General features: G+C 42.3%; 1 protein-coding gene across 3 annotated transcripts in view; it reads left to right on the top strand.

The window, feature by feature from the left end:
• Nucleotides 1-26,549, top strand: part of ASNS (asparagine synthetase (glutamine-hydrolyzing)) — a 106,877-nt gene extending 80,328 nt beyond the window's left edge. The window contains exons 1-12 of one of the 3 annotated variants that reach the window (XM_080664521.1): nt 2,306-2,450; nt 6,563-6,834; nt 12,214-12,451; nt 16,202-16,387; nt 16,641-16,742; nt 17,190-17,317; nt 18,869-18,995; nt 20,333-20,439; nt 20,905-21,005; nt 22,649-22,730; nt 22,819-22,974; nt 23,474-26,549. In XM_080664521.1, the coding sequence (XP_080520647.1) occupies nt 2,309-2,450; nt 6,563-6,834; nt 12,214-12,451; nt 16,202-16,387; nt 16,641-16,742; nt 17,190-17,317; nt 18,869-18,995; nt 20,333-20,439; nt 20,905-21,005; nt 22,649-22,730; nt 22,819-22,974; nt 23,474-23,683 (1,851 nt within the window). In that variant the 5' untranslated portion in view covers nt 2,306-2,308 and the 3' untranslated portion in view covers nt 23,684-26,549. Of the gene's footprint in view, nt 1-2,305; nt 2,451-2,554; nt 2,690-6,562; nt 6,835-12,213; nt 12,452-16,201; nt 16,388-16,640; nt 16,743-17,189; nt 17,318-18,868; nt 18,996-20,332; nt 20,440-20,904; nt 21,006-22,648; nt 22,731-22,818; nt 22,975-23,473 lie in introns of those variants that run through there. The other 2 variants (XM_080664522.1, XM_080664523.1) reach the window with 2 other exon arrangements.
• The last annotated feature ends 305 nt before the right edge of the window (nt 26,550-26,854 follow it).

Below are 26,854 nucleotides of genomic sequence, written 5' to 3'. Positions count from 1 at the left end.
CTGGATTTATACAGATTACGATTCCGTTCCTTAGGATTTAATTGAAACTGTGTGTGTGTCTGGTTAACTCCCTCACCTTCTCTGAGCCTCATTTTTATGTTTGTAAAATGTGGATGGAAGACCCACTTTCCCAGGTTTAAGAGATATTATGTAGATGAGGATATAGCGAAGTCTGTTTGATGCTGAAAACTTTAGGGCAATAAGGAGCCTTAGAACTTAGTCATCTATCATCTTGGTTCTTGCCAACTACTTGTCAACTACTACGTGTCCACTGCATGCTCTGTGCTTAGGAGCTTTATATTCTTGGCAATTTTTGAACTAGTCACGAATAATATTGTGTGGGGATATCAAACTTGCATACTCTAGAAGCGCTGACAATAGTCTGATCGAGTATGTCTTGCATTTGTAATTACTATTTCTCAATTTATTTTGGTGCTGATGTGATTAATAAAATACAAATTTATTTAAGAGTTATGAAGTTGTTACCTTGCTTATTTTTTATCATGGTGGTATATTTTCTCTTTCAAAGGGATACTAAAAGCACACCATTTGCTTGTGGGTGTCAGGTCAAGAAAACCTTCGTGTGCGATTCTAAAAGGAATCTTTGTACTTAAAATGCTTAGGGACCACTGATCTGTTTTGGCTACCAACTTGACTTAGATTTTGTATGAAGAAATGTTAGGCCTTAAACACCTGTTTTTGAGGACACATCTTTCCGTGTACCACATAATAAACCCGAAGGTAGTACTGGTACCAGTTCAACAGTCCCTTTAAAATGGAGAGTCTCCCCTTTCAAACTCTCAGCGGAGATAATAAATAGGAAAAAAAAAAAAAAGCCCCATTTTAGGGTCATGTTCCAATCTAGCAACAGGGATGAAATCTGGAAAAGAATATGTATTTAATCCTGAATGGAAATCATTCATGTTCAGTAAAAATAAGAGAGGTTTGTCAGCCCCTCACTCTCTGTCAGCGTCGCCAGCATCCCAGCTCTTCTTGCCATTTTATCGCACAGGCAGAACGTGATGAAGAGAGCATGGCCTGTAGATCCAGACAGCCCTGATTTCACATCCTGGATCTACAAGTATCAGGGCCTAATGTGAAAATATCAATATTGCAAAGTTATTTGCATTGCAACGAGATAGATAGCATTGTGGGGATGAAAAAAATTAATTTCCCTTCTCGAGTGCTGTGGCTCTACAGAGTTCTCATCACTTTAATACTTAGAATTTCAGGACGGCAGGAGCCCCAGTCATCTCTCATTTCCTTATTTTAAAGATAGAAACATAAGGAGGTTATAAGACATGGCTATGGTCATATAAGCAGTAAGTGGTAATATTCAGACTGGAGTTCAGTCTTTTCCTGAAAATGAAATTTGTCAGCGACCAAATGTAATGAGAAATCGAAATGAATACATGTTTGAGGATCTACTTAGTAGTATCTACTGAGCTGACCCTGGGACTCAAAAGGTGAAGACCTCAACACAACCAAGAAGGGGACAATCTGACAGAACACAAATACAGTACAACCACCTCACAAGTTTAAAGGTGATCCAGCACAAAATACAAATACACTGGGCTGCATATCCAAAGAAGGGGAAATTTAACTCTGCCTGAGGGAGAGCATAATGAAATCTAGTTTGTATTTAATAAAAAGAGGATGCCCTTCCAGCTATTCCTACTGGCCCCACTGTTCATTAGTTTAGCAAATATTTGTGTGTCCACATCTGTGTATCAGACACTCTCTTAGGAGTAAGGAGGAACTAGTCCTCCCAATTACCTTGCAATTAAGGATATGAGGGAGATCTGATGTTGAGGGGCTACTGCAATCAATTTGGTAAATTTTACCACTAACTGCTTATATGACCATAGTTATGTCTTATAACCTCATTATGTTTCTATTTCTAAAATAAGGAAATGAGAGATGACTGGGGTTCCTGCCGTCCTGAAATGCTAAGTACTAAAGTGATGAGAACTCTGTAGAGCCACAGCATTCAAGAAGGGAAATTAATTTTTTTTCATCTCCACAATGCTGTCTATCTCATTACAACTCAAAATAACCTTCCCTTAAGAACCGAGTGCAAAAGATCCCCTAATTGTCAGAACAGCAGGCAAGGTAACCCCAGGTGTCAATGGGCCCCTGGACTGACCTCTGAAGCTATTCTTCAGCAAGTGCAACAACACTTGAAGGAGCTGGAAACAGGGGAGTTTCTCCCAGCTCCTTGCACCCCTGGCTCCCCGCCCTGTCCCGCCCTCCCACCCGGCCACGCCCACGCCCACGCCCCTGCTCGCGCTGGTTGGCTGTCGCGGGCATGATGAAACTTCCCGCACGCATTACAGGAGGCAGGCGGTATAAAGTGAAAGGAGGCCGGCCGCGCCGCCCCGCCCGCCTGCTGCCCGCTGCCCAGGTCTGCGCTCCCGTGCCTTCTGCTCACCCGCCCTGCTCGCGCCCAGGTAAACCGGGCTCGCTCCCGCGCCCAGCGCAGCGCCTCTCCCCGCTGGCCTCGGGGCTGCCCCGGGGGCGGGAGGAGGATGCGCTGCTGCCTGGCCCCGCAGATGGGAGGGCAGATGCGGATCCGGGCTCAGCGGATGCTGCGGCTCCTGCCGAGTGAAGAGGGCGGGGCCTATTGCTGCGCACCCGGGAGCTGGCGGGAGAGGAAAGACCTCCGTCGTGGTCCGCTGAGGGAGCGTCAGTGAGTGTAGAGGGGAGGCGGCGGCGGCCTAAGTTGCCCCCTGGGAATTTTATTATTTGTTATTATATTGCGTGGAGGCCTGTGGAAATTGTCGCAGTCCTGAGACCTTCCCGTGCACCGGCTGGAGGGTGCACGTGGCCGGGTGCTGTTGAGAGCCCAGGGGGATTTGGTAGCTTGGTTTTGGTCCTGGTCCAGAAGGGGGCGGTGTCGCGGTTGTGGGTCTCGGCCTCGGGACCTGTACTTTGCCTCTCACCTCTGGCTGCGCCTCTTTTACCTAAACACCCCCTCCTCCCCCCACTCTGGTGACTTGCTGAACAAAACCTATGGAAAGAGATATGTTGAGGGCGACAGGCGGCGTGGTACAGAAAAAGGCAAAAGAACTGGCTTACTCGTTTTCAATGGATTATCTGTTCAATTGAACTAACTTCATATTAATGTTACTGTTTTGAATAAAAGAGCAGTTTTCTTTTCATCACGTGGCCCACAGACCCAGCATCTGTTGCTCTGGGTGCTTGACTAATAATAATTTAAAAGCACGGAGAACTCTTTTTTCATTGATTGATCGCATTGCAGTAAGATTAATTAGAAGCAATTTAGTCTTGCCCTGGACGGTTGTTCAGTGGTTAGAGCATCGCCTACGGAACGAAGGGTTGAGGGTTCGATTCCCGGTCTAGGGCACGTACCTCTGTTGCTGATTCAATCCCCGGCCCAGATCAGGGGGAGTGCGGGAGGCAACCATTCGATGTGTATGTCTCACTCTTCCCTTCTTCTCTCCCTCCCTCCCACTCTCATGCTCTAAAGGTCAATGGGAAAAATATCCTTGGGTGAGAATTAAAAAAAAAAAAAAAGATAGAAGCAACTCCTGGTCCTGAACCTGACCAGGAGTTGGTTGCTCAGATCTTAATTAAAAATAACGTGACATGAAGTTTAAGTAGTTGGTAATCAGAATGTAATGCACCAAAACCACTATCCAATTCAGTAGGGACTAGCCACATGTGACTGTATTGAGAACTTGAAATGCTGGCTGGTTCCAGTTGAGATGTGCTAGTCCCAATTGAGAAATGCCTCCTTCATAATAGTTAATACAGTACTGATTGAATGTTTAAATGATACTATTTTTGGTAAAATGTGCTAAATAAAATATTGTTAGTTTCATACTTTCTCTTTTTTTAAATGGAGCTACTAGAATATTTAAAGTTACATATGTGGCTCCCATTCATGTTGGACACCACTGCTCTAGAAGTTTATGAGGAAACTATAGAGGCCCGACTTGCACGAAATAGTTGGCTTTCCTTCCCCCAGCTGCCGGCACTGGCTTTCCTCCGGCACTGGGACCTGGGCTTCCCTCGCAGCCCCGGCTTTGTCTGGAAGGATGTCCGGTCTAATTAGCATATTACCTTTTTATTATTATAGATATGGATAATTACTGGGAAGGTAATTATCCATATCTAATTACAGCAGTGGGACCTTTGCCCTCTAATGAGACTGATTCCAATAAATACAATAGATGATGGTTTTAGTCGGCTTTTTTTTCTGCTGGAGAAGTAAGTGTGCTTCACAAACTTGTTCCCCCTTTTCCCTTCCAAGCTAGTGGTTAGTATTTATCTTTAGCAGGCTTAATAATGGTATTTTCTAAGCAACATTAATAGAACCTAGGTGAATTAAGTGATTGGCTAATGACTTCATGTGGTTTTTCAAAGCACTTTTCCAGCCCACTTTTTGTAAAATTTAAGTTTCAGTTGTACAGATTGTAATTTGATAGCTGTATACACTACAAAATGATCACTACCAAATGTCTAGTTATTATCCATTGCCACACAACTGACCCCCTTCACACCTTTTGCCAATCCTCCAACCCCCTTCTCCTCTGGTAGCCACTGATCTGTTGTTCTCTATGTCTATGAGTTTTTGTTTTATTTTTTAGATTCCATGTATAAGTTAAAGCATATAGTATTTATCTTCTTTTGAATTATTTCACTTAGCATATAACCTCAAGGTCCATATAATTTGTTGCAGATGACAATCTTTCTTTTTTATGGCTTAGTAATATTCTATTGTATATATGTATGGAGTCAAAAGTAGGTGAATTATCAATAGTCATACTTAAATCTCAGTGAATTTTCCCACTAAATCACATCATTGGGTATTTGACCCAGTGCGTGGAAAGGACTGGCATAAGACATATACTGTATTTTCCAGTTGCTTGTGTTAATACCATATTCAATTAATTTGTTCTAGTCTCATTAGGAGGCCAAATGAAGCTTTGAGGTTCATTTAGATACAAATGAAATACCCTCAGAAAATTGCTCAAAATGATTGATATAACTTGAGTTTATATTTTTCTTTATGATCTTTGTCCCAAATTATCTAGAGACATTTGCTGCAAATTAACATTTAAAAAAATACCAAAATCAATCATTTCCAAATTACTATTTTGATAAAATAACTGTTTTGAGCTGGCAGCATCCAAATAAAACAACCCTTTATTTCACAGTTGAAATTTGAAATTGCCAGATAATTAACATTTGTAGGAATTATCTATTTACTTATTGGCCTACCCTACTGGGTGAACCCAGCTGTTTTTCAGAGATGTCATCACTGTCTATGGCCCATCTACTTTGCTTTTTTACTGACCAAGGCAGCTTTGAGACAAAAATATTTGAGACCATCCTTTAGGACCGTGGTCGGCAAACGGCGGCTTGCGAGCCACATGCGGCTCTTTGGCCCCTTGAGTGTGGCTCTTCCACAAAATACCACGGCCTGGGCGAGTCTATTTTGAAGAAGTGGCGTTAGAAGAAGTTTAAGTTTAAAAAATTTGGCTCTCAAAAGAAATTTCAATCCTTGTACTGTTGATATTTGGCTCTGTTGATTAATGAGTTTGCCGACCACTGCTTTAGGACAATTGGATGGTGAACATTGTGTATTTCTGTCAATGTAATTTTTGTTGTTGTTATAAAGCCAGAATATCTGTATCAGATAATATTGATTTCCTTTTCTCTTTATTAATTTCTTTGATCACATTTGAATAAATCACTTAGTGGTAAACTAGAAGTTGTGAAACGCTTATAACAGCTGTATATCTTCATATTACACTTTATTTTTTTAAAAATATATTTTATTGATTTTTTTTTTACAGAGAGGAAGGGAGAGAAGGGATAGAGAGTTAGAAATATCGATGAGAGAGAAATATCCTTCAGTTGCCTTCTGCACACCCTCTACTGGGGATGTGCCCGCAACCAAGGTACATGCCCTTGACTGGAATCGAACCTGGGACCCTTCAGTCCGCAGGCCGATGCTCTATCCACTAAGCCAAACCGCTTAGGGCCTTCATATTACACTTTAGCAGTATGTATCATCTTCCATTCTACCCGCTATCTTCTATGTGCAGTTAGTACAGGTAAAGGGATATACATTTAATTGTCAAGGAGACCCCTGAAGATACTGTCGGAATCTAGAGAGTCTCATGCACTTTTGAGGGCTTTTGAGATTCTGGGCTGGAGAGAGTAGGGCTGGGGTCTCTGGGTAGAAGCCAGCCTCCATGTCATCTGTATTTTGGGAGTGACCCTAGCATGCAGAATAGAATGTGGCCTGAACACTGCCAGCTCTAGCCGACCAAATCCCAAGATGAGAGAGATGCAGGCTTTGGGTGCTAAGCTGCTATAGCTGGTTGGACAAAAAGGCCATCCATCTTTTCTGAATACTTGTAAGTAAATTAAGTTATTTTCTACTCCTGTTGGCCTCCATCCTATGCTGTAGATAAGAAAGTTTATATTTCAGTCTTTGAAATGGTTTATGCAAGTTTTTGGAATCAAGATTTAATACAAACTCGGATCAGATACTGAGTATTTAACAGGTCTGCTTTTCCCTCCATAGAGAACACGTCGCTTCACTACACCATGTGTGGCATTTGGGCCCTCTTTGGCAGCGATGACTGCCTTTCTGTTCAGTGTCTGAGTGCTATGAAGATTGCACACAGGGGTCCGGATGCATTTCGCTTTGAGAATGTCAATGGATATACCAACTGCTGCTTTGGATTTCACCGGTTGGCGGTAGTTGACCAGCTGTTTGGAATGCAGCCAATTCGAGTAAAGAAATATCCTTATTTGTGGCTATGTTACAACGGAGAAATCTACAACCACCGGAAGGTAAACAAAATGAAACCAGAAGATATCTTGATGTGATTAAGCCTCAGAGCTCATTGGGTGTAATCATTTTTATATACATAATGGTTTTTACTTTCAAAGCACTTTCCATGTTCATGAACTCATTTGTACCAATTATATAGAGCGGGCACTGATGAGCAGAAGGGTGAAGTGACTTGGTCACACACAGAAAAGATAAAATGTGAATTACAATTCAGGTTTTTTAACTCTTGGTACCCCCCCCCCCCACCCTATCATGAATTTAAAGGTTAATTAGAGCCTGTGATAGGCTTGGTGTTAGGTGCTGGGGATTCAGTAGTAAATAAGAGAGGTAGGTTTGCACTGTAAAGGAGCTTATTCTATTTAGGGAGCAGACAAAAAAAGTCATTGTACATATGTCAGCATCCTGAAATGAATATGGAGCTCGTGGATATGGGGGATCCAGTTTTGGGAAGGGTAGTCAGAGAGGGGGTCTCTTGAGAAATTGACACTCGAACTGAGAGGCAGTGGACAAGCATCAGCCAGCATTGGGAATAGCATTTTCTGTGGAGAGACTAGCAGATGTAGAAGCCCCGAGGCGGGAAGCTGTCCTCAGATTCTCTTAAGAAAACAAGTTAGGGTTGGGAAGGCAGGCAGGACCAGATCAAGTAGGACTTGGTATAGTATGGAGTTGGAATATCATTCTAAGAGCACAGAGATTTGAGATTTAATAGTTTGGAGGTGATCATATTTGTAGCTTTTCTATAAATGCTGTCCTTAAGATATTTATTGTGACTGCATTCTTCCACTTAATCAGAACAAAGGACAGAAAGGTAGCCAGATGCAATTAAATGCAAGAAGTAGGACTTTTAGCAGCATTAAAATTGGAACAGCTTTTTAATCTGGTAAAAGTTTACTCTTAGGTTGAGAATGGGTGAGGGGATGGAAATTCTGACCTGAGGAAGCTAAATTTACTAAGAACCTTCCAATCTGGAATTATTTGGCTAATGTTTCATAAGAAAAGTTAAATCTAAAATTTGCAGGGTTTTTTTGTCATCCCTATTTCCAACTTTTAATTTTAAAAGGAACAGAACAGCCCTAACTGGTTTGGCTCAGTGGATACAGCGTTGGCCTGCGGACTGAAGGGTCCCAGGTTCGATTCCAGTCAAGGACATGTACTTTGGTTGCGGGCACATCCCCAGTAGAAGGTGTGCAGGAGGCAGCTGATCGATGTCTCTCTCTCATTGATGTTTCTAACTCTCTATCCCTCTCCCTTCCTCTCTGTAAAAAATCAATTTTATATATATATATATATATATATATATATATATATATATATATATATATATATTTTTTTTTTTTAAAAGGAACAGAACAATGAAAACCAGTTGAATAACTTAATGTTTTGCCATATTTGCTTTATCTCTGTTTCTCTATATTTATACACATACACATTTATTTTTTGTTGTATTTAGAGTGTATTACAAATACTATGACTCTTCTAAACGTGCAAGTATATATCTCTTAAGAATATGGACATTCTCCAACCTAATACCAATACTATCATTAAAACTAAGAATCCATAATACCTTCTAATATCTAGTTTATATTTCCCCAAGTTTCCCAGGAATATATTTATAGCTGGGTTTTTTATTGTAAATTAGTTTGTTTATTGGTTTTGAGCCAGATTTCATTCAAGGTTCATATCTCTGGGTATTTTTTGAGCCTTCTTGTTACACACCTATCATTCATGGGTAAGGTTTTATATTCTAACCACCCTTTGGACTTTTAGTTTTTATCTCTAAACCATAGCTTTTGCCATTGTTTGTTGTCTGCTTATAGGAACACTCAATTACAGACTTCTCATCTGAAAAGTTTTTATAGTTATTCATCAAATGCCTTTCACATTTATTAAGGGCCTAGTATATATACATCAGGCATCATTTGTCTAGGTGTTTGAAGACAACATGGTGAACAGGGAAGGTAAGAATGGAGTTTCATGCTAGTGGAGTCCAGGAGGGGAGCCGTTAAAACTCCTTTCTTAAGCCAAATTAGTACCAAATACACAAGAATGCTAGGTTGTATTATGGTACTATTAGCCTGACTTTCACCTTAAATGAGATAGGAAATTCCTTGTTTACTTGAACTGTGTTACTGCTTTTGTGTGTTTTGTTAATAGTTACAAAAAGTTAAGTATTTTTAAAATATTTCTATTGTAAATTAGCGAAGTATATTGTATTGTCAAAAGCAGAGAGGTTCCATTGCTTCTATCTGTCATCTAATGCAGTGTGAGCAGCTAGAAACCTGTCTAAAGAATGAACATTTTAGGCTCTTGTGAAGTATTCTGCAACAGAAGCTCCAAAGCCCTCCTGTTGTTGATGAAAATAAAATTTACTACTACCACTAAAATGCAGCGTGTGGTGTATTGGGAGTGGAGGGAGAATAAGGCAAGGAGAAGAGGAATCTGAGTAAAGGCTGGGGCATAGAGAAGGCCCTCTCCCTGCAGGGAGTGGCAGGGCCTTGCAGCCAAGTCCAAGGGCACTGTGATTTCCAGATGGTAGCAAGATATGGGAGCTTCTCTCTCAGGAGAGTGGGAGGTGGTACATGTGAATCATTAACCCATAAATTACCTGCAAAGTTTACGCCCAAGAGCGGTGATGACATGGTAGTGGAGGGAAGATTTGGAAAGCTGCTGCTTGCTAAAATCATTGGATACTTTAGGGTCACTCATCCCTCAGGTACTTAAGTCCAGAAGGGTCAGCAGAAGACCATTTCCACACCTCACCTGCCAGTGACAGAGATCATCTCTGATGGTCTCTTAGAGCAGGGAGAGGCAACCAAGAGGTGGCTTTGTACTGGAGGCGGCCAACCCCCATTTTTGGACTGTGTTCTGTGAGGGCTTAGAGACAGAAGGTCCACAGGTTTATAAAGTGAGTGAGATCATGTGAAGCATGTTTCATAGGCCGTATGTATACAAACGTAAATTTTTAAAATATATTTTTTTATTGATTTCAGAGAGGAAGGGAGAGAAAGAAACATCAGTGATGAGAGAGAATCATTGATCGGCTACCTCCTGTACACCCCACACTGGGGATCGAGCCTGCAACCTGAGCATGTGGCCTGACTGTGCTCCTGGTTCATAGGTCGACGCTCAACCACTGAGCCATGCCAGCCAGGCTATACTTTTTGAAAATTAAAAACATGTTTTAAATGTTTAAACTTATCTAGAATTTCCACCTGATTTTATAGGAACCTTTTTCTCTCCGTTGTCAGCCGAAAATCATGAATTGAGTACAGTTTGCCAGTGATGATGGAGATCCAGGGGGGTTGGGGGCATAACTTAAACTTCCTTACTCTGCGGTGATAGTGACGGTCTCTTTGCTGCTCCATTGGAGCACGTGCTCTAATCAGCTCCGCTGTCGTTTTGTGCATCTGTGAGACGTCCCTGTAATTCCACTGCAGAGTGGGGGGACTGGATGTCCTCCCCCAGGGACCTGCAGCTTTGCTTTAGACCACGTGTCTCTATTATTATTTATTTGCCAGGGAATCATGCCAGATAAGTTTGTGCTTTTGCTTTCTATTTCCATAGGTGGGTCTTTTAGGCTGAACTAGAAGAAACTCATGCAATACTACATTTGGAAACCAAAATTTCACAATAGTAGAAGATACATTTTTAGGGTCATGGCAACCGGACAACCCATTTGTTTAACTTACATGTATACAGGGGTGGGCAAAAGTGGGTTTGCAGTTGTGAATATGCGAAACAGTTTGTTCTTGTATTATTATTTATTAACTAGAGGCCCGGTGCATGAAATTTGTGCATGGGGGAGTGTCCCTCAGCCCAGCCTGCACCCTCTCCAATCCAGGACTGCTGGCTCCCAACTGCTCGCCTGCCTGCCTTCCTGATTGCCCCTAAATGCTTCTGCCTGCCAGCCTAATCACCCCCTAACCACTCCCCTGCAGCCTGATTGATGCCTAACTGCTCCCCTGCCAGTCTGTTTGCCCCTAACTGCCCTCCCCTGCAGGCTTGATCGCCCCCAACTGCCCTCCCTTGCAGGCCTGGTCCCTCCCAACTCCCCTCCTCTGCTGGCCATCTTGTGGCAGCCATCTTGTGTCCACATGGGGGCAGTCATCTTTGACCACATAGGGGCAGCCATGTTGTTGTTGGAGTGACAGTCAATTTGCATATTACTCTTTTATTAGATAGGATAGAGGCCTGGTGCATGGGTGGGGGCTGGCTGGTTTGCCCTGAAGGTGTTCCAGATCAGGGTGGGGGTTCCCTTGGGGTGTGGGGTGGCCTGGGCTAGGGGCCTGTGGTGGTTTGCAGGCTGGCCACGCCCCCTGGCTACCCAAGTGGAGGCCCTGGTATCTGGGATTTATTTATCTTCTATAATTGAAACTTTGTAGCCTGGAGCGGAGCCAAGCCTCCTGCTCGCTCCATGGCCGTAGCCATTTTTGTTGGGATTTATTTATCTTATGAAATTGAAACTTTGTAGCCTTAAGCAGAGGCCTGGGCCCGCCAGAGCAGGTGGAAAGCTTGGCTTCCTCCATTGCCTGGGAAACCCAAGCCTCCTGCTCGCTCCGTGGCCGCAGCCATCTTGGTTGGGTTAATTTGCATACTCGCTCCTGATTGGCTGATGGGCGTGGCTTTGGGTAGAGTGGAGTGATGGTTAATTTGCATATTGCCTTTTATTAGATAGGATCATTGTATTATTTTCCATACAAACTACAAACCTACTTTTGCCCACCCCTCCATACCTCCAAGCATTGCTGTTCTGGTGCATTATCTCCGCATTCTGTTTATGAGAATGCAACTAAAATTCTCATGGAATGTCATGATTCTTTTGAACCACTCAAGTGCATGAAATGATTATTGAGCTTAGAAATATTGAAAGAACTTGACAATAAAAAAATTATTAGTGAGATCAACCAAAGGACTTGTATGCATGCATATAAGCCTAACCAATGGTCATAGACACCAGGGAGGTGAGGGCATGAGTAGGGGGTGGGGGAGCAAGGGGGAATAAGGAAATATATATAAAACCCTAATAAAGAAAAAATCCTATATAATAAAAGGGTAATATGCAAATTGACCCTAATGGCGGACTACCAGAACGACTGCTCGACCAGTCACTATGAGGTGCACTGACCACCTCTTGATCCTTTTCCTCGGCCAGCAGGCTCTGATCACCCAATGGCGAACGGGGAACTGGGTGTGGGTGGTGGCAGGGGCTGGGGCCGGCTGCTAGCAGCCGGGAAAGATGGCCCTGATCACAGGCCAGGCCTAGAGACCGTACCTGTGCACAAATTTTGTGCTCCAGGCCTCTAGTTAATAAATTAAAAAAAAAATTATTAGTGAATGCAAGGATTCTAACACTTTAATTTTGCTATTACTTCTTTAAGCTGCAAAGCCATTTTGCATTTGAATATCAAACCAAAGTGGATGGTGAGATAATCCTTCATCTTTATAACAAAGGAGGAATTGAGCAAACTGCTAGTCTGTTGGATGGGGTATTTGCGTTTATTTTACTGGATACAGCGAATAAGAAAGTGTTCCTGGGCAGAGATACCTATGGAGTCAGACCGTTGTTTAGAGCCATGACAGAAGATGGATTTTTGGCTGTTTGTTCAGAAGCTAAAGGTAATGATATATTTTTTTCTACAGATTTTCATTATTATCCTGGATTTTATGTTTTTTTTCCCTAGATCATATTTGCAAATCCCATAGGGGGCAATCCAGAATTTTACAATTGACTAAATAAGTCACAAACCCTCTGGCTTTGTGTTTTTTAAACCAAGTAGTTGGATTCTCCTTTTTAGCACTTAAATTCTATAATCCTTGAAGTATAAATCTATGCAGTAAATTCATTTAATTTTTGTTGTGCTGATATGCTTTGCATATAGTTTGATCCCATATGTCTTGGCAAGTTTACCTCTATCATCTATCTATCTACACTAATAAAAGAGAAAGATGCAAATTGACCATACCTTCATGACGCCCACCAGCCAATCAGGAGTGAGTATGCAAATTAACCCACAAAAGATGGCAGGTTAATTTGCATATGCAGGCGCCGAGCAGCTGGGCACATTCTGTACTTCCCCAGCAGCTCCGGGCCTCTGGGCAGTGTGGGAAGGCGGAAAGGCAGCTCCGGCCGGAGTGAAGGCGGTGCCGGCAGCCAGGGGAAGGAACGCCCATTCTTGTATGAATCTTCATGCATCAGGCCTCTAATATATATATAAAAGCTTAAACGACTGGTTGACCAGTCACTATGATGCACACTGACCATCAGGGGGCAGACGCTCAACGCAGGAGCTGCTCCCTGGTGGTCAGTGGGCTCCCACAGTGGGAGCGCTGCTCAGCTGACTGACAGGCCCCAGACGCAGGGCTCATGGCTGGCGAGCGCAGCTGCAGAGGCTTGAGCCTCTCCGATTGGGACTGACTGGGCACAAGCCCATGGCAGGCACAGCAGGGCCGGGATGAGCAGGAGTGGCAGGCAGGAGCAGCAGGCGGCATTGGACTGCTGGTTTCGGCCCAATCCACGCAGGCCACGCCAAGGGGCCCCACCAGTGCACAAATATGTGCACCGGGCCTCTGGTATTATAATATTAGGATTGGCCCTGCAATTGTTGCACTGTAGAACCAGACCATAGCTATAGCAAATACTTATTTAGCATTCTGAAAACAGCTTTATTGATAATATAATTCACATACCTTACAATTCACCCATTTAAAGTAAATTCAGCGGTTTTTAGTATATTCACAGGTATCTGCGACCAAAACTCCTATGAATTTTAGAAAATTTTTCATCACCTAAAAAAAACCCCCTGTACTCTTTAATTGTCACTCCCCATCCCTCTGTATCCATCAATAATTGTTGAACCTCTCTGGATTTTCCTATTCAGGACATTTCATATAATGGGATCATGTCATGTGGTCTTTTGTGATGGTCTTCTTTCACTTGCATAATGTTTTCAAGATTTGTCTATCTAGTAGCATGTATTGTAGTTACTTTTTTTTTTTTTTTTTACTTTTTATGGCCAAAAGATATTTTGTTACATGGATATACCACATTTTGTTTATCCATTTGTCAGCGGGTGGACATGGAGATTGTTTCTCCCTTTTGGCTATTTTGAATAATGCTACTATAAACATTTGTGTGCAAGTTTTTGTTTGGACATATGTTTTCATTTCTCTTGGGTATATCCCTAGGGGTGGACTCGCTGGGTCATGTGGTAACTCTGTGTTTGATTGTTGGAGGAATTGGCAGACTGTTTTCCAATGGCTGTGCCATTTTAAATCTCCATCAACAGTATATGAGGGTTTCAGTTTGTCCACATCCTCACAGACACTTTTTTCCTAACTTTTTGATTCTAGCCATCCTACTACATATGAAGTGCTATTTCATTGTCCTTTTGATTTGCATTCTCCTGTTGACAGTGATATCAAGCATCTTTTCTTGTCTGTGTGCCATTTGTATATCTTCATTAGAGAAATGTCTATTTAGTTCTTTGATCCTTTTTTCCTGCTGAGGATCATTTGATTTCTTAATATTTTAAAAAATTAACAGACTGCTTTTTAGAGCAGTTTTGTATTTTAGGAAAATTGAACAGAAAGTAGAGTTCCCATAAAGGGTGGGGATAAAGTAGATTTACAGTTATGAGTACATGAAACAGTTTATCCTTGTATTATTCTTTATTAATTACTAGAGGCCCGGCGCATGAAACCGTGCATGGGTACGTTCCCTAGGCCTAGCCTGCAATCGGGGCCATCTTCCCCGGCTGCTGGCAGCCGGCCCCGCCCCCTGCCGCCACCCACCCTGGTTCCCCGTTCCCATTGGCGATGGGAGCCTGACAGCCGGGGGAGGGACCAAGAAGTCGGCTGTTCCCACCTGCTTGCCGGCCTCACCCCCACCACAGGTTGCCCTCTGTGAGTGGGGTGACCGGTGGGGCAGGGTCCTTGGCCTGGTGCCACCCGCATCCCCTGCCACCCACCCCAGTTCCCCATTCGCCATCGGCGATCAGAGCCTGCTGGCTGGGGAAAGGGACCAAGAGGTGGTCAGTGCACCTCATAGTGACCGGTCAAGCAGTTGTTCTGCCGTTATGGTCGCTGGGCTTTTATTATATAGGATTATATTATTTTTCATATGAACAACTGTAAACCTACTTTTGTCCCACCCTGTATATTCCTTCCATTATGTTCATTAAGGTTACAGATCAACATGCAAAAATGAGGATTTTTTTCCCCATTGATTTCCAGAGAGAATGGAAGGGAGGGAGGAGGGGGAGAGAGAGATAGAAACATCAACATGAGAGAGATACATCGATTGGTTACCTCCTGCATGCACCCCCACCAGGGCTGGGGAACCTGCAACCAAAGTACATGCCTTTGACCAGGAATCGAACCTGAGACTCTTTGGTTTTAGGGCCAATGCTCTAATCTTTGAGCAACACCAGCCAGGGCAACATTCATCTTTTATCTCTTACCTAGACAGTGGTAGCATCCTAAAGTCTGGTCTACCTGCATGTTTCTTTTCGCTTTATTTCAAGTCCTTTCTCACTTAGTTTCTAGATTTAATATTGGCTGAAGCAAGGATAATGAGATCAATAAAAGGGTCCTTAGAATACTAGTCACAGTGTGGGTACTTAGAGATGTCTGAGTTGGTCTATTTTCAGGCATTTTAAATGGCACAGAAGAAGTATATATGTTAAGTACTATTAGGAAACCCCTGTAAGGAGAACACAGGGAAAAGCAGACCTCCACTGTGTCTCCTTTGGGCCTGATAACTTGATATGATATCCTATCTAATAAAAGGGTAATATGCAAGTTAACCATCACTCTGTCACAAAGATGGTGGTGCCCATAGCCACAAGATGGCGGCGCCCAGTCCTCTCAGCCCCGCCGGAGTCCCCCAGTCCCCGGGGGGCAGCCGCTGAGAGCAGGCAGTGTGAGCAGCCTGGCGGAATGCTTGCTTTGTCGCCGTGGTGATGAGGCAAGTGTTGCACCCCGGCCGCGGAGGGCCTCTGGGCAGTGGGCATGGAGCGGCCAGGCCCCGCAGAGAGCAACTGGCGCACAAATTCATGCGCAGGGCTACTAATAGAATTATAATCTTAAATTCAATTTACCCCTTGAAATTTCTTGACTTACATTTTACGTCCTTCATAACACTGCCCTTTTCCAGACCGAATGATCTCAGCCAGGGTACTGCGACAGTTTTTATTTCTCATCGCTTTTAGAATGACTTACCAAAAACTCATTTTATTTTGCTCCTGCAATGGACATGCATTTGTATTAAAAAGGGAAAACAAATAGGAATTTAAAGGATATTAACTAATCATGAAAGTTACTGTGAAGTGTGCTAATTCAAATAAAGTTATCTTTTTGAATTTGTAGGTCTTGTTAACTTGAAGCACTCCACAGCTCCTTTTTTAAAAGTGGAGCCTTTTCTCCCAGGACACTATGAGGTTTTGGATTTAAAGCCAAATGGCAAAGTTGCATCAGTGGAAATGGTTAAATACCATCACTGCAGAGATGAGCCTCTACACGCCCTCTATGACAATGTGGAGAAACTATCCCCAGGTAACAAAGCAAACGCCCACCTACTCATTCCCCACCTCTCTCCCAAAGGAGGATTAGACTCATGCATCATTGGAATGATTCCTATTGATGATCTATTTCCTATTTAATTTGGAGGTGGCACAGTGGGATCTGACAGACTCCACTGTTGAGCAAATGCCGTCAGGATAGATGTCGATGACTGTATACCTCTTCGCAGCAAGTAACTCAGCCCGAGCGTGTCTGGCGCTGTTTCACTTACTTTATGTGTTCACAGGTTTTGAGATAGAAACCGTGAAGAGCAACCTCCGAATCCTTTTTGACAATGCCATTAGGAAACGTTTGATGACAGACAGAAGGATCGGCTGTCTTTTATCAGGTGAAGACCATTAAAAAAAAAAAAAACTAGTTATATTTATCATGTGTTTGTTTAAGTTAAAGGATTTGTAGCTATTCCTGAGGTTTGCCTATAAAATATTTACTTTATGACTTAATCTTTTCTCCATTATAGGATGAAACAGTTTTCTCTAAGCTGCATTTCATATTTCTGGTAATTTAGCAACTTAAAGCTACACTATAATTATTGTTGGGATGAGTAAACATTTTTTAGAGTTGTGTGTAGTGATTGTTGAACCAATTCAAATACCGTTACCATGATCACTGGCTATGTTAGATTTTTCTCTTATTCAAGTTGACTTTCAGTTTATAAAAGTTGGGGATTTTAAGTGATAAAACTCCAATCTTGGTGCTTAATCCAAATGAAGTCATCTGTCCCAGTCTGTGCACGGCACCTGACTGACCAGTACACCTGTCGTCTTGCTCGCAGGGGGCTTGGATTCCAGTTTGGTTGCTGCCACCCTGTTGAAGCAGCTAAAGGAGGCCCAAGTCCAGTACCCTTTCCAGACATTTGCAATTGGCATGGAAGACAGTCCTGATTTACTAGCTGCCCGAAAGGTAAGACACTATCTCTGCCTGTTACTAGAATGAGAATAAAGTCAGCAATGATTCTGTACTTCTGCTATACTGACTCTGGTAATTGTTTTAGCATTAATTATGTTAAAATGTAATGAAATGCCAGTTTCAACGATGTTGTACACTGTATTCTGGGTACTTTTATCTATCATGGTCAATGCAGTTCTCACAAAAACCCTATGATAATCATTCTCCTTTCGAAAGTGTTTAGGCCTTTAGACTTAGGAGCCTGATTGCTCATTTCAAATCCTACCTCCACCTTGCAATTCCTCACTTATGTAATGGCAGTAATAGTATCTACTACAGGATAGTTTTGAGGTGAAAATTATGTAATTTACAAAAAGTGCACAGGGTAGAGCCTAGCACAGCTGTGGGCAAACTACGGCCCGCGGGCTGGATCCGGCCCGTTCGGCTGTTCTATCCGGCCCATGGAGCCGAAAGAGCGGAGGGTTCTCTTGCTCTCCCCTCCACTCCTTTACTTTGAATTTATATTAGTTCACACAAACACTCCATCCATGCTTTTGTTCCGGCCCTCCGGTCGTTTAATAACCCATTGTGGCCCTCGAGTCAAAAAGTTTGCCCACCCCTGGCCTAGCATGTAGTAAGTACTTGGTAAATGTTAGCTGTTATTTTATTTTTTTAAGATTTTTAAAAATTGATTTCTAGAGAGAGGAAAGGAGAGGGAGAGAGAGAGAGGAACATTGATGTGAGAACAGAACATTGATTGGCTGCCTCCTGCAAGCCCCCTACTGGGGATTGAACCTACAATGTGGGCATGTGCCGTGACTGGGAATCAAACCAGCAATCTTTTGGTGCATGAGATGGCACCCAACCAACTAAGCCACACCAGCCAGGGCTTAAGTTTTTTGTTTGTTTGTTTTTATAAAGCAGTATGTTTAGGACTATGGGTAAAGGTGATGTAGTACACATTCAGTGTGCAGGAGACCTCATTTCTAACCTGGAAAGACTGAGATAGAATGATTGATAAAGAGCTAGAGAGCAGTCCCAAAGCAAGTTGATTAATGATGAAAGAATCCAAAATAGCCAAAGAAAATAGAATAAGGGGAGGGGCCATTTCATTTAGGTATAACATCCTGGGTCTAAAATGAGGCATTGCAGGAGGGCCAAAGATGGCCAAGGTTAGAGTAGGACCATGCTGGACGAGAGAGATGAGGTAGGTTAGATAAAGTAGATGTGTGTTTGGGGGGTGGGGTGGTATGCTAATTGGAAGCCTCTCACTGTTAGGTTGAAGTCTTGTAGTGAAAGGCTGATGGGAGTTCTACCTCTTGGTGGTTGAGTGGAGGGGAGGGACCGGGGGAGGCAAGGGAACTTGACTAGGTGCGACTTCTATGTGGTGGCCTGGAGAATCATTTCCCCATATTGTGGGGGCCTACTGAACCGTTTCCCCTTATTTTGCCTAGTTTTCCAATATTGTTAGTTCATAAGACATTGTGAACTAGAGTCAAGTTTCCTTTCCAAGGGCAGTTCTTTTCTTTAAATAACAAGTGTGTGGGTATTTCTTTATGTAATCAGGTGGCAAATCATATTGGGAGTGAACACCATGAAGTCCTCTTTAACCACGAGGAAGGCATTCAGGCCCTGGATGAAGTCATATTTTCCTTGGAAACTTATGACATTACAACAGTTCGTGCTTCAGTGGGTAAGGTATTTTATAATATCAAAAAGACTTTTAATTCTGAAAAGCTATAAGTTTTAAGAATATTATTTCAAGCAACAGTTTACAAAGCATACTCCAGAATGAATGGAAATACTCACCAATTGTCTAAGACAAGATCATTTAAGAATTCTCTGAATTTCTTGGAGTGAGAGGGACAACAAATATGTAGTTAAACTTCCACATTTATAGTATCACTGTTTATATTTCTCTAAAGAGTAGATATATATGTTCTGCAACCTCTTCCCCCAATTTCTCTGTATAATGTTTCTTGGACAAATAGAGAAATAGATCTATGTTGTAACTAATTTTCTGTAAGAAATACTCATTTTAGATATATTCTGATAAATATTTCATCATACGGCTTATCAATCAGTAACAGGCAATACTAGTTTTATCTGGTGGATACACACCAATATCAGAAGTATATTTCAAATCAGACTGATCCAATGTTGTTGAGCTTCTAATATGTACCGGCTTAGATATGCCTCTTTTAAGAGACTCAGAATCTGATAGGACTCTCACAAGGGAGCCAAAATACATGAACAGATATACTGTACAGTTTATCTGGTGTTAATACTTCATTAGGGGGAAGCAGTTAATAAAAATGTCTAAAAAGTCTACCTAGGGAAGTGTTAAGAACAAATACTGGTTTACAGGGATGTGGAGCAGGAAGCAATGGGCATCTTTTAATAACATATAGTATATTTAAATATATGTGAAAATTGGTGGATGGATAGTATTAAAAAAAATTAAAACTAAACTACCAAAACCTTAACTCTCTTACTATTTTTTGTATACTTAATCTAAAATTCATGCTTTTACAGTGCAATAGCCCACAATTTCACTTATAGGTTTTAAAATTTTAATGCTTTTTAGACCAAGAATATCCACCTTAAAATTTTGCTAAACTGAACAATGATGCAAATATCTTAAAAAATTCATATGTTTCATACCAGTATCCTATACAAAAATGATGAGTCTAACGCCAGCCGTGGGCAAACTACGGCCCGCGGGCCGGATCCGGCCCGTTCGGCTGTTCTATCTGGCCTGCGGAGCCGAAAGAGCAGAGGGTTCTCTTGCTCTCCCCTCCGCTCCTTTACTTTGAATTTATATTAGTTCACACAAACACTCCATCCATGCTTTTGTTCCGGCCCTCCGGTCCAGTTTAAGAACCCATTGTGGCCCTTGAGTCAAAAAGTTTGCCCACCCCTGGTCTAACCTAAGAACAAAACTTGTAGTTGTTTCCAAAAGCCAAAAAAAAGACATTTTTGGTAAAGAGTTATGTCGACATTAATAGTAATATCTGTCTCTTCTTTAAGGTATGTATTTAATTTCCAAGTACATTCGGAAGAACACAGATAGTGTAGTGATCTTCTCTGGAGAAGGCTCAGATGAACTTACACAGGGTTACATATATTTTCACAAGGTAAGCATTTAGAAATGGAAGGATATTGGTGTTAGATTCAGAAAAGCATGAAAAATGAAAAAAAAGGGGGGAAAGTATTAATTATTTCACTACTTTCAGTATAGCAATAACACTTTTGAGTACCTTGGGAGGTATATGAGGAAATCTGACACTGTCTGCTTTGTGTTTTCTTGGAGGGAGAAAGAAGTCTTAATAACGTCAGATAATCCCTATTCTTTAAGCAGGGAATCATGTTTCTTAATGCCTGTGATATTGTGGTTATTGCACAGTGTGCCCATTGTATTCGTTCTTTGGAGGGAAGACGTGTTTTATACAGCGTCCCTCCCTTCCCTAAACTCTGTGGCTCTTTGCCTTACCCACCTTTAGAGTTGGAGTACGTGTAAGAGTAAGAAGCAAAACCTTTTATTTGCTTAAGGCACATCTGTCTGTGTATTTCTGACTGTCGGCTGTTTGTTGGTACGCTAGGCTCCTTCTCCGGAAAAGGCCCAGGAGGAGAGCGAGAGGCTGCTGAAGGAGCTCTATCTGTTCGACGTCCTCCGCGCAGATCGAACGACTGCTGCCCACGGGTAACTCAGTGTTTTGAGAGGCGATGGTAAAAATAAACCACAAGCACAGAAAGTGCAATGGCCGACTTTTTTTCTTTCCCGTTGGTTATATGTTGCCGGGTGTGACTTTCATAGAGAAAATGAAGCTTGCCTCTTGGCCCCAAAGGAATTAGGCTAAAGTCAAAGTGCTGCTGGGGGAATGTGAGAGGACTTTCACAGGTTGTTCTAGACTGAGTTTCCACCTTCACAGCATAACAGCATTCCGCTCATATCTGAACAACCGCGAGGGAAGGCAGTTGCAGCTCTTTCTAAGTCTTGAAGGGAAGTAAAAATTATACACCTCCTTGTCACAGGTGCTGAGCACCTGCCTGCTTGATGCTATGGTGATCCTGCGTAGGGATAAGAAGATGCAAGAGGTTTGATAAGAGTATAAAACCAGGTTTCTGTGGTATCATTTCTGTTGGCTAAAGTTTTCACTTTTTCCATGGTTGGTTGGCTCAGTTGGTTGGAGCATCTTTCTGTACACCAAAAGGTTTCAGGTTCGATTCCCAGTCAGGGCACATACCTAGGCTGCGGGTTCGATCTCCTGTTGGGGTGCATGCGGGAGGTAACTGATGTTTCTCACATCAATGTCTCTCTCTCTCCCCCTTCCTCTCTCTCTAAAACAATAAAAACATGTCCCCGAGTGAGGATTAGAAAAGTATATGTTATAAAGTTTCACTTTTTAGCTGATCATGTTGGAGAGTTGAAGACACTTGCTATACATGATAAATAACCAATATTAAATGTTTCTGTTGCTTCTACCAGTCACACTTCGATTAGAGAGTAATACTAGTAAATTATGGGGGTGGCAATGAACTGAATCCGTGGTTATGGTCCTATCCATTTGTCCTCATCAGTCACCAGGATTTGGGATGCAAATGATATCCCTGTGAGGAAAGTGGAACATTGTTTTATACTGAATCTTGTATATAAATTTTCAATCAGTTGAGCAAAAAATTTTGAATTATCATTACAGCTTTTAATAGGACAAGAGATGGTCTCACCCAGAAAAACCTTTGAGTCTGAAAGGTCCAGGCAAAGGACGTTCTTTTTCTTTCTTTCTTTTTTTTTTAAAGAAAGCAATCCCATTTTTAAAAAATATATTTTATTGATTTTTACAGAGAGGAAGGGAGAGGGATAGAGAGTTAGAAACATCGATGAGAGAGAAACATCTATCAGCTGCCTCCTGCACACCTCCTACTGGGGACATGCCCGCAACCAAGGTACATGCCCTTGACTGGAATCCAACCTGGGACCCTTCATCCGCAGGCCGACGCTCTATCCACTGAGCCAAACAAGTTAGGGCGCAAAGGACATTCTTAATCATCCATGCCACTCAGGATTCTTTCTCTGTTTTTTTTGAGATAGGTGTTCACTTGTTCACAGAAGGGAAAGTAAAAGTAATTCTTCTCAAACTGCTTGTTTCACTCCCTAGATGAGGTAATACACATGTATTCATGCATTCTTACAGGGTAATCAGTTAGGAGGATTGGAAAAAATGACATCACAATCTTAACAATACTTAGAGGCTGATTGAATTACTAGGGAACTCTAAACCAGGATCTAAACAGTCAGGCACTAAATATCCATCTTGATTTGGATCTCTTCTCTTCCCCTTTAAGCCTTGAATTGAGAGTCCCATTCCTGGACCATCGGTTTTGTTCCTATTACTTGTCTCTGCCGCCTGATATGAGAATTCCCAAGGTAGGTGCATCAGTTCAGGATAAAAACTGGCCACTGGTGTTGGTTGTATCTGGAGCTTTTCCTGATGCTCCTTTTGTTTTCTTGTCAGAACGGGATAGAAAAGCATCTCCTGAGAGAGACATTTGAGGACTCCAACCTGCTACCCAAAGAGATTCTCTGGCGACCGAAAGAAGCCTTCAGTGATGGCATAACCTCAGTTAAGAATTCCTGGTTTAGGATTTTACAGGAACATATTGAACATCAGGTATGATGCTTTTAAAAGTATTTTCTGGAATAGGACAATTTGGGTATAGAGTTTATTTTGTGCTTAGTTTCAATGTTTTGTATCTGTAGGAGAGATTTCCTCTTTTTTAAGAATTAACTAGCACGCAGGATTATAAAGTAGCATCTCATGTTAAAAGAGAGAAGAGACTTAACCAATCATCACTGACCTTCATTTTAACACATCTCTGGGCCCCTGCTGGGCGCCAGACACTATGAGGCATAAATGAATAAAACACTCAGAACCATCAGAGATTAGAAATATGCATCTGAATGTTCTTTAAAAGTTCCACAGCTATGCATTTTATGGTATTTAACACTTTCTAAGTGATGGGTGACGCAGAAGGTCTCCAGCCGTATTTACAGTCAAGCCTTTTCATATCTTTCTTTTCTCTTTTGGTTTTATGAAGCCAAATGAAATACATGTATTTCTGTGCCATTTAAAAAAAAAACATTTTGGTTTTATACTCTCATTCTTACAGGTTGATGATGCAATGATGGCAGCTGCAGCCCAGAAGTTTCCCTTCAACACTCCTAAAACGAAAGAAGGCTACTACTACCGTCAAATCTTTGAACGCCACTACCCAGGCCGGGCTGACTGGCTGACCCACTACTGGATGCCCAGGTGGATTAATGCCACCGACCCTTCTGCACGCACTCTGACCCATTACAAGTCAGACACCAAAGCGTAGGCACTTTCTAAGCCATAGAGTAAATGTTCTTATTGTGAAGGGTAGAGGACTCGGGGGCTACAGGGGTAGCATTGAGCTTCATCTATCCAGGTGGTGAAAAAAATAAAAAGTCTTAAATGTAAAACATTGCCACAGTCATTTATATTCATACTGTTCTTTCATTAGTGGTGACTAGGAACTGAGCAGCCTTTACTATGTCACAGTAAAGTAGAGAGTGGGTGAGGAAAGGGGGGGGCAGCCTGGTGTTTGCTACGAGAATGCACAAGCACCCTCCTGGCAGAGTTGCTTTGTCTCTTGCCCACGGGACCTCCTTCCGGTCCTCGCCTGGTCAGAGTGCATGTGGTCTCTCTGACTTCCCTCTCTCAGTTCTTTCTGCATCCTGACAACTGGCTAGGCCGACTCTGGAGGAGTTAGTCCTTTGCAAGAGTTCAGGACAGCTCTGTTTTGTAAGATAGTAATTCAGATTGTTGTTGTTGTTGAGCCAATGCAATGTGTCTTCTGGAACTGTTGATGCTGAGCAGCACCAGATGTTAGACCTTGGTCCTTAAGTTTGGCTAAGAAAGAATTCAGAGGCAAGTCTCAAATACAAGCAAAAGTTTATTTAGAAAGTCACAGAGGTAGAAGAAGTGAGCCATAGAAGAAGTGAGCCAGCTGGGGCTACGTGGGCTCAGGAAACCAGTTACAGCGGCAGAAGAAGGGCACTGATGGCTTAGTATAAAGAAAGCAAAGGCATGTGCCTTGAGGGAAGAAAGAGAAAGATAGGTGTGGGCTTGAGAGGGGAGGGGAAGAAGCGTACTGGGTCATTTGTCTTAAGGGGTTTTATCTGTTTTCCAAATTGGGGGATTTTAGGGAGATTTCAGGGGAGGCTCTCAGTAGAATATTCATCACAGTTCCAGGTGTGTCCTTCTAGTGTTGTGGTCTCTACTGATTGGTCAGTGCTCTTGTCAGGGATCATGAGTCATTGCAGCTGGTCTTGATTCAGCCATGGTGTCGCCCCCCATGACTTACTGCCTTTGTGGGCTGGAGCTGAAACAGAACAGAGGCTTAGATGTTATCTCTAGTTTGACCAAAACTGTCTCCATGTGGTCAACAAACCTGAAGCTTTTCTCCTGAGATTATTTGATGTGGGTCCGAACCTCATTGCCTTGAGTGCTTAATGCTGAAGGGAGTGGCTATGCAAGGGCTTGGATGGGAAGTGTCTGAGGCTTTTCTTCGGCCCTCTTGTTTCTCCTCTAAGGGGCTCTGCTGCTTGACTAGTGACATGCGAGGGCAGGAAAGGCTAGGGAAGGGTCTGTACTGCATGACCAACATATGAAAGATCAGGAGGTCTAAACCACGTGACTAGCAACATGCTAGGGGAGGAAATGGCACCCTGGGAGCGAGGTCTCACCCTACAATACTTGTCCTCTCTGTTCTGCCCATTGCTAAATACCGGCGGTTTTCCACCCTGGTGACCTTCCCTACCTGGCTTATCATTCCTACTCCACTCATGTCTTCCTGACTACTTTATCAGGACTCTTGTTCTTGGTCAAGGGTCAGCAAGCTTTTTCTGCAAAAGGCCAGACAGTCAACCTTTTAGGCTTTGCAGACCTCTGTTGGAACTGTTTAATTCGGCCATTGTAGCGCAGAAGCATTCATAGGCAGTGTGCAAAGAAATGGGCTGGGCCGTGTTCTATTAAAACTATAAAAATAGGTTGGTAGTATTCATGGGCCACAGTTTGCCAAGCTCTGTTCTAGAGGAATAACCCAAGCCAAGCATTTCCCATAAAAGGAATTCTGAATCCAGGTGCGGGAAGAAAGTATAAGAAAGAAACATTTTTGGGAGAAAAAAATTATCCTCTATCCTTCTAATAATCAAATGAACATGACAGGTTAGGAGAAGAAAAAGCAAAGCTTAAAAACATACCTCCTGTATACAGGGGAGAGACCCAGGACAACTGAGTAACTTGGCATTTCCGAAGCCATCACCTTAAATTCCAACCTCCGCTGAAGACAAAAGATGTTGGGGGTGGAGAGTACAGGAGGTTACCAGGAAAAGCACTTCAAACCAGGGTAAGATTGGTATGTGGATAAGTCTCCTTTGATGGTGAAGGGGCAGACCTGTGCAGTGAGGGAGACGCCCTCACACATATAAATGTCCTTTGACAAAGAGTAGCTTCTAGTTGGTTTTCAGAGCTTTCTCCCAAGTCTGCTCTTGATGAAAATTAACCTAAAATAATCAATATTCCCTAAGAGGCATATTTTGGGGTAGCAAATTCTGCTCCCCTTCACATCCAATGAACAGGTAGGAGATTTTCATTGGAATGCTCATCGGTTGGGTAGGGACAATATTTTGAAATATATTGAAGATGAATTTAGTTATTAGAAATTTGAAGAGGAAACTGGTGGCACACAGGTAAATGTAAGAATGCTTGATGGGAAGAGCGAAGAGACCAGGAATTTGTCTGGTACATTGGAAGACGGAGTCTGAGGCTAGCTAGCTATAGACCTTTACTTAAAATTTTAAAATGTCTCTAGGAAGCTGAAGAAATGTCACTAATTAAGATTGGCTGATGGAACAGAATAGAGAATCCAGATATCGACCCAAACCAATATGAGCATTTAATATTTGACAAAGGAGGCATGAGCATACAATGGAGTCAAGACAGTCTCTTTAATAAATGGTGTTGGGAAAATTGGACAGATACATGCAAAAAAATGAAACTAGATCACCAACTTATACACAAAAATAAACTCAAAATGGGTACAGGACTTAAATATAAGACGGGAAACCATAAAAATACTGGAGGAATCCACAGGCAGCAAAATCTCAGACATATGCCAAAAGAACTTTTTCACTGATACTGCCCCTAGGGCAATGGAAGCCAAAGAGAAAATAAACAAATGGGACTACATCAAAATAAAAAGCTTTTTCACAGCAAAAGAAACCATCAACAAAACAACAAGAAACCCCACTGTATGGGAGAACATATTTGCAAATGTTATCACTGATAAAGGTTTAATCTCCAACATCTATAGGCAGCTTATACAACTTAATAAAAGGAAGATAAATGATCCAATAAAAAAAATGGGCAACAGACCTAAATAGAATCTTTTCGAAAGAAGACAGAAGGAGGGCCAAGAGACACATGAAAACATGCTCAAAGTCACTAATTATCCGAGAGATGCAAA

This window comes from Plecotus auritus (assembly GCF_963455305.1).
Source record: "Plecotus auritus genome assembly, chromosome: 4".
Classification (NCBI taxonomy): Eukaryota; Metazoa; Chordata; class Mammalia; order Chiroptera; family Vespertilionidae; genus Plecotus; species Plecotus auritus.
Note: the sequence above shows the minus strand (reverse complement) of the source record. Positions and strands in the feature narration are given on the sequence as shown.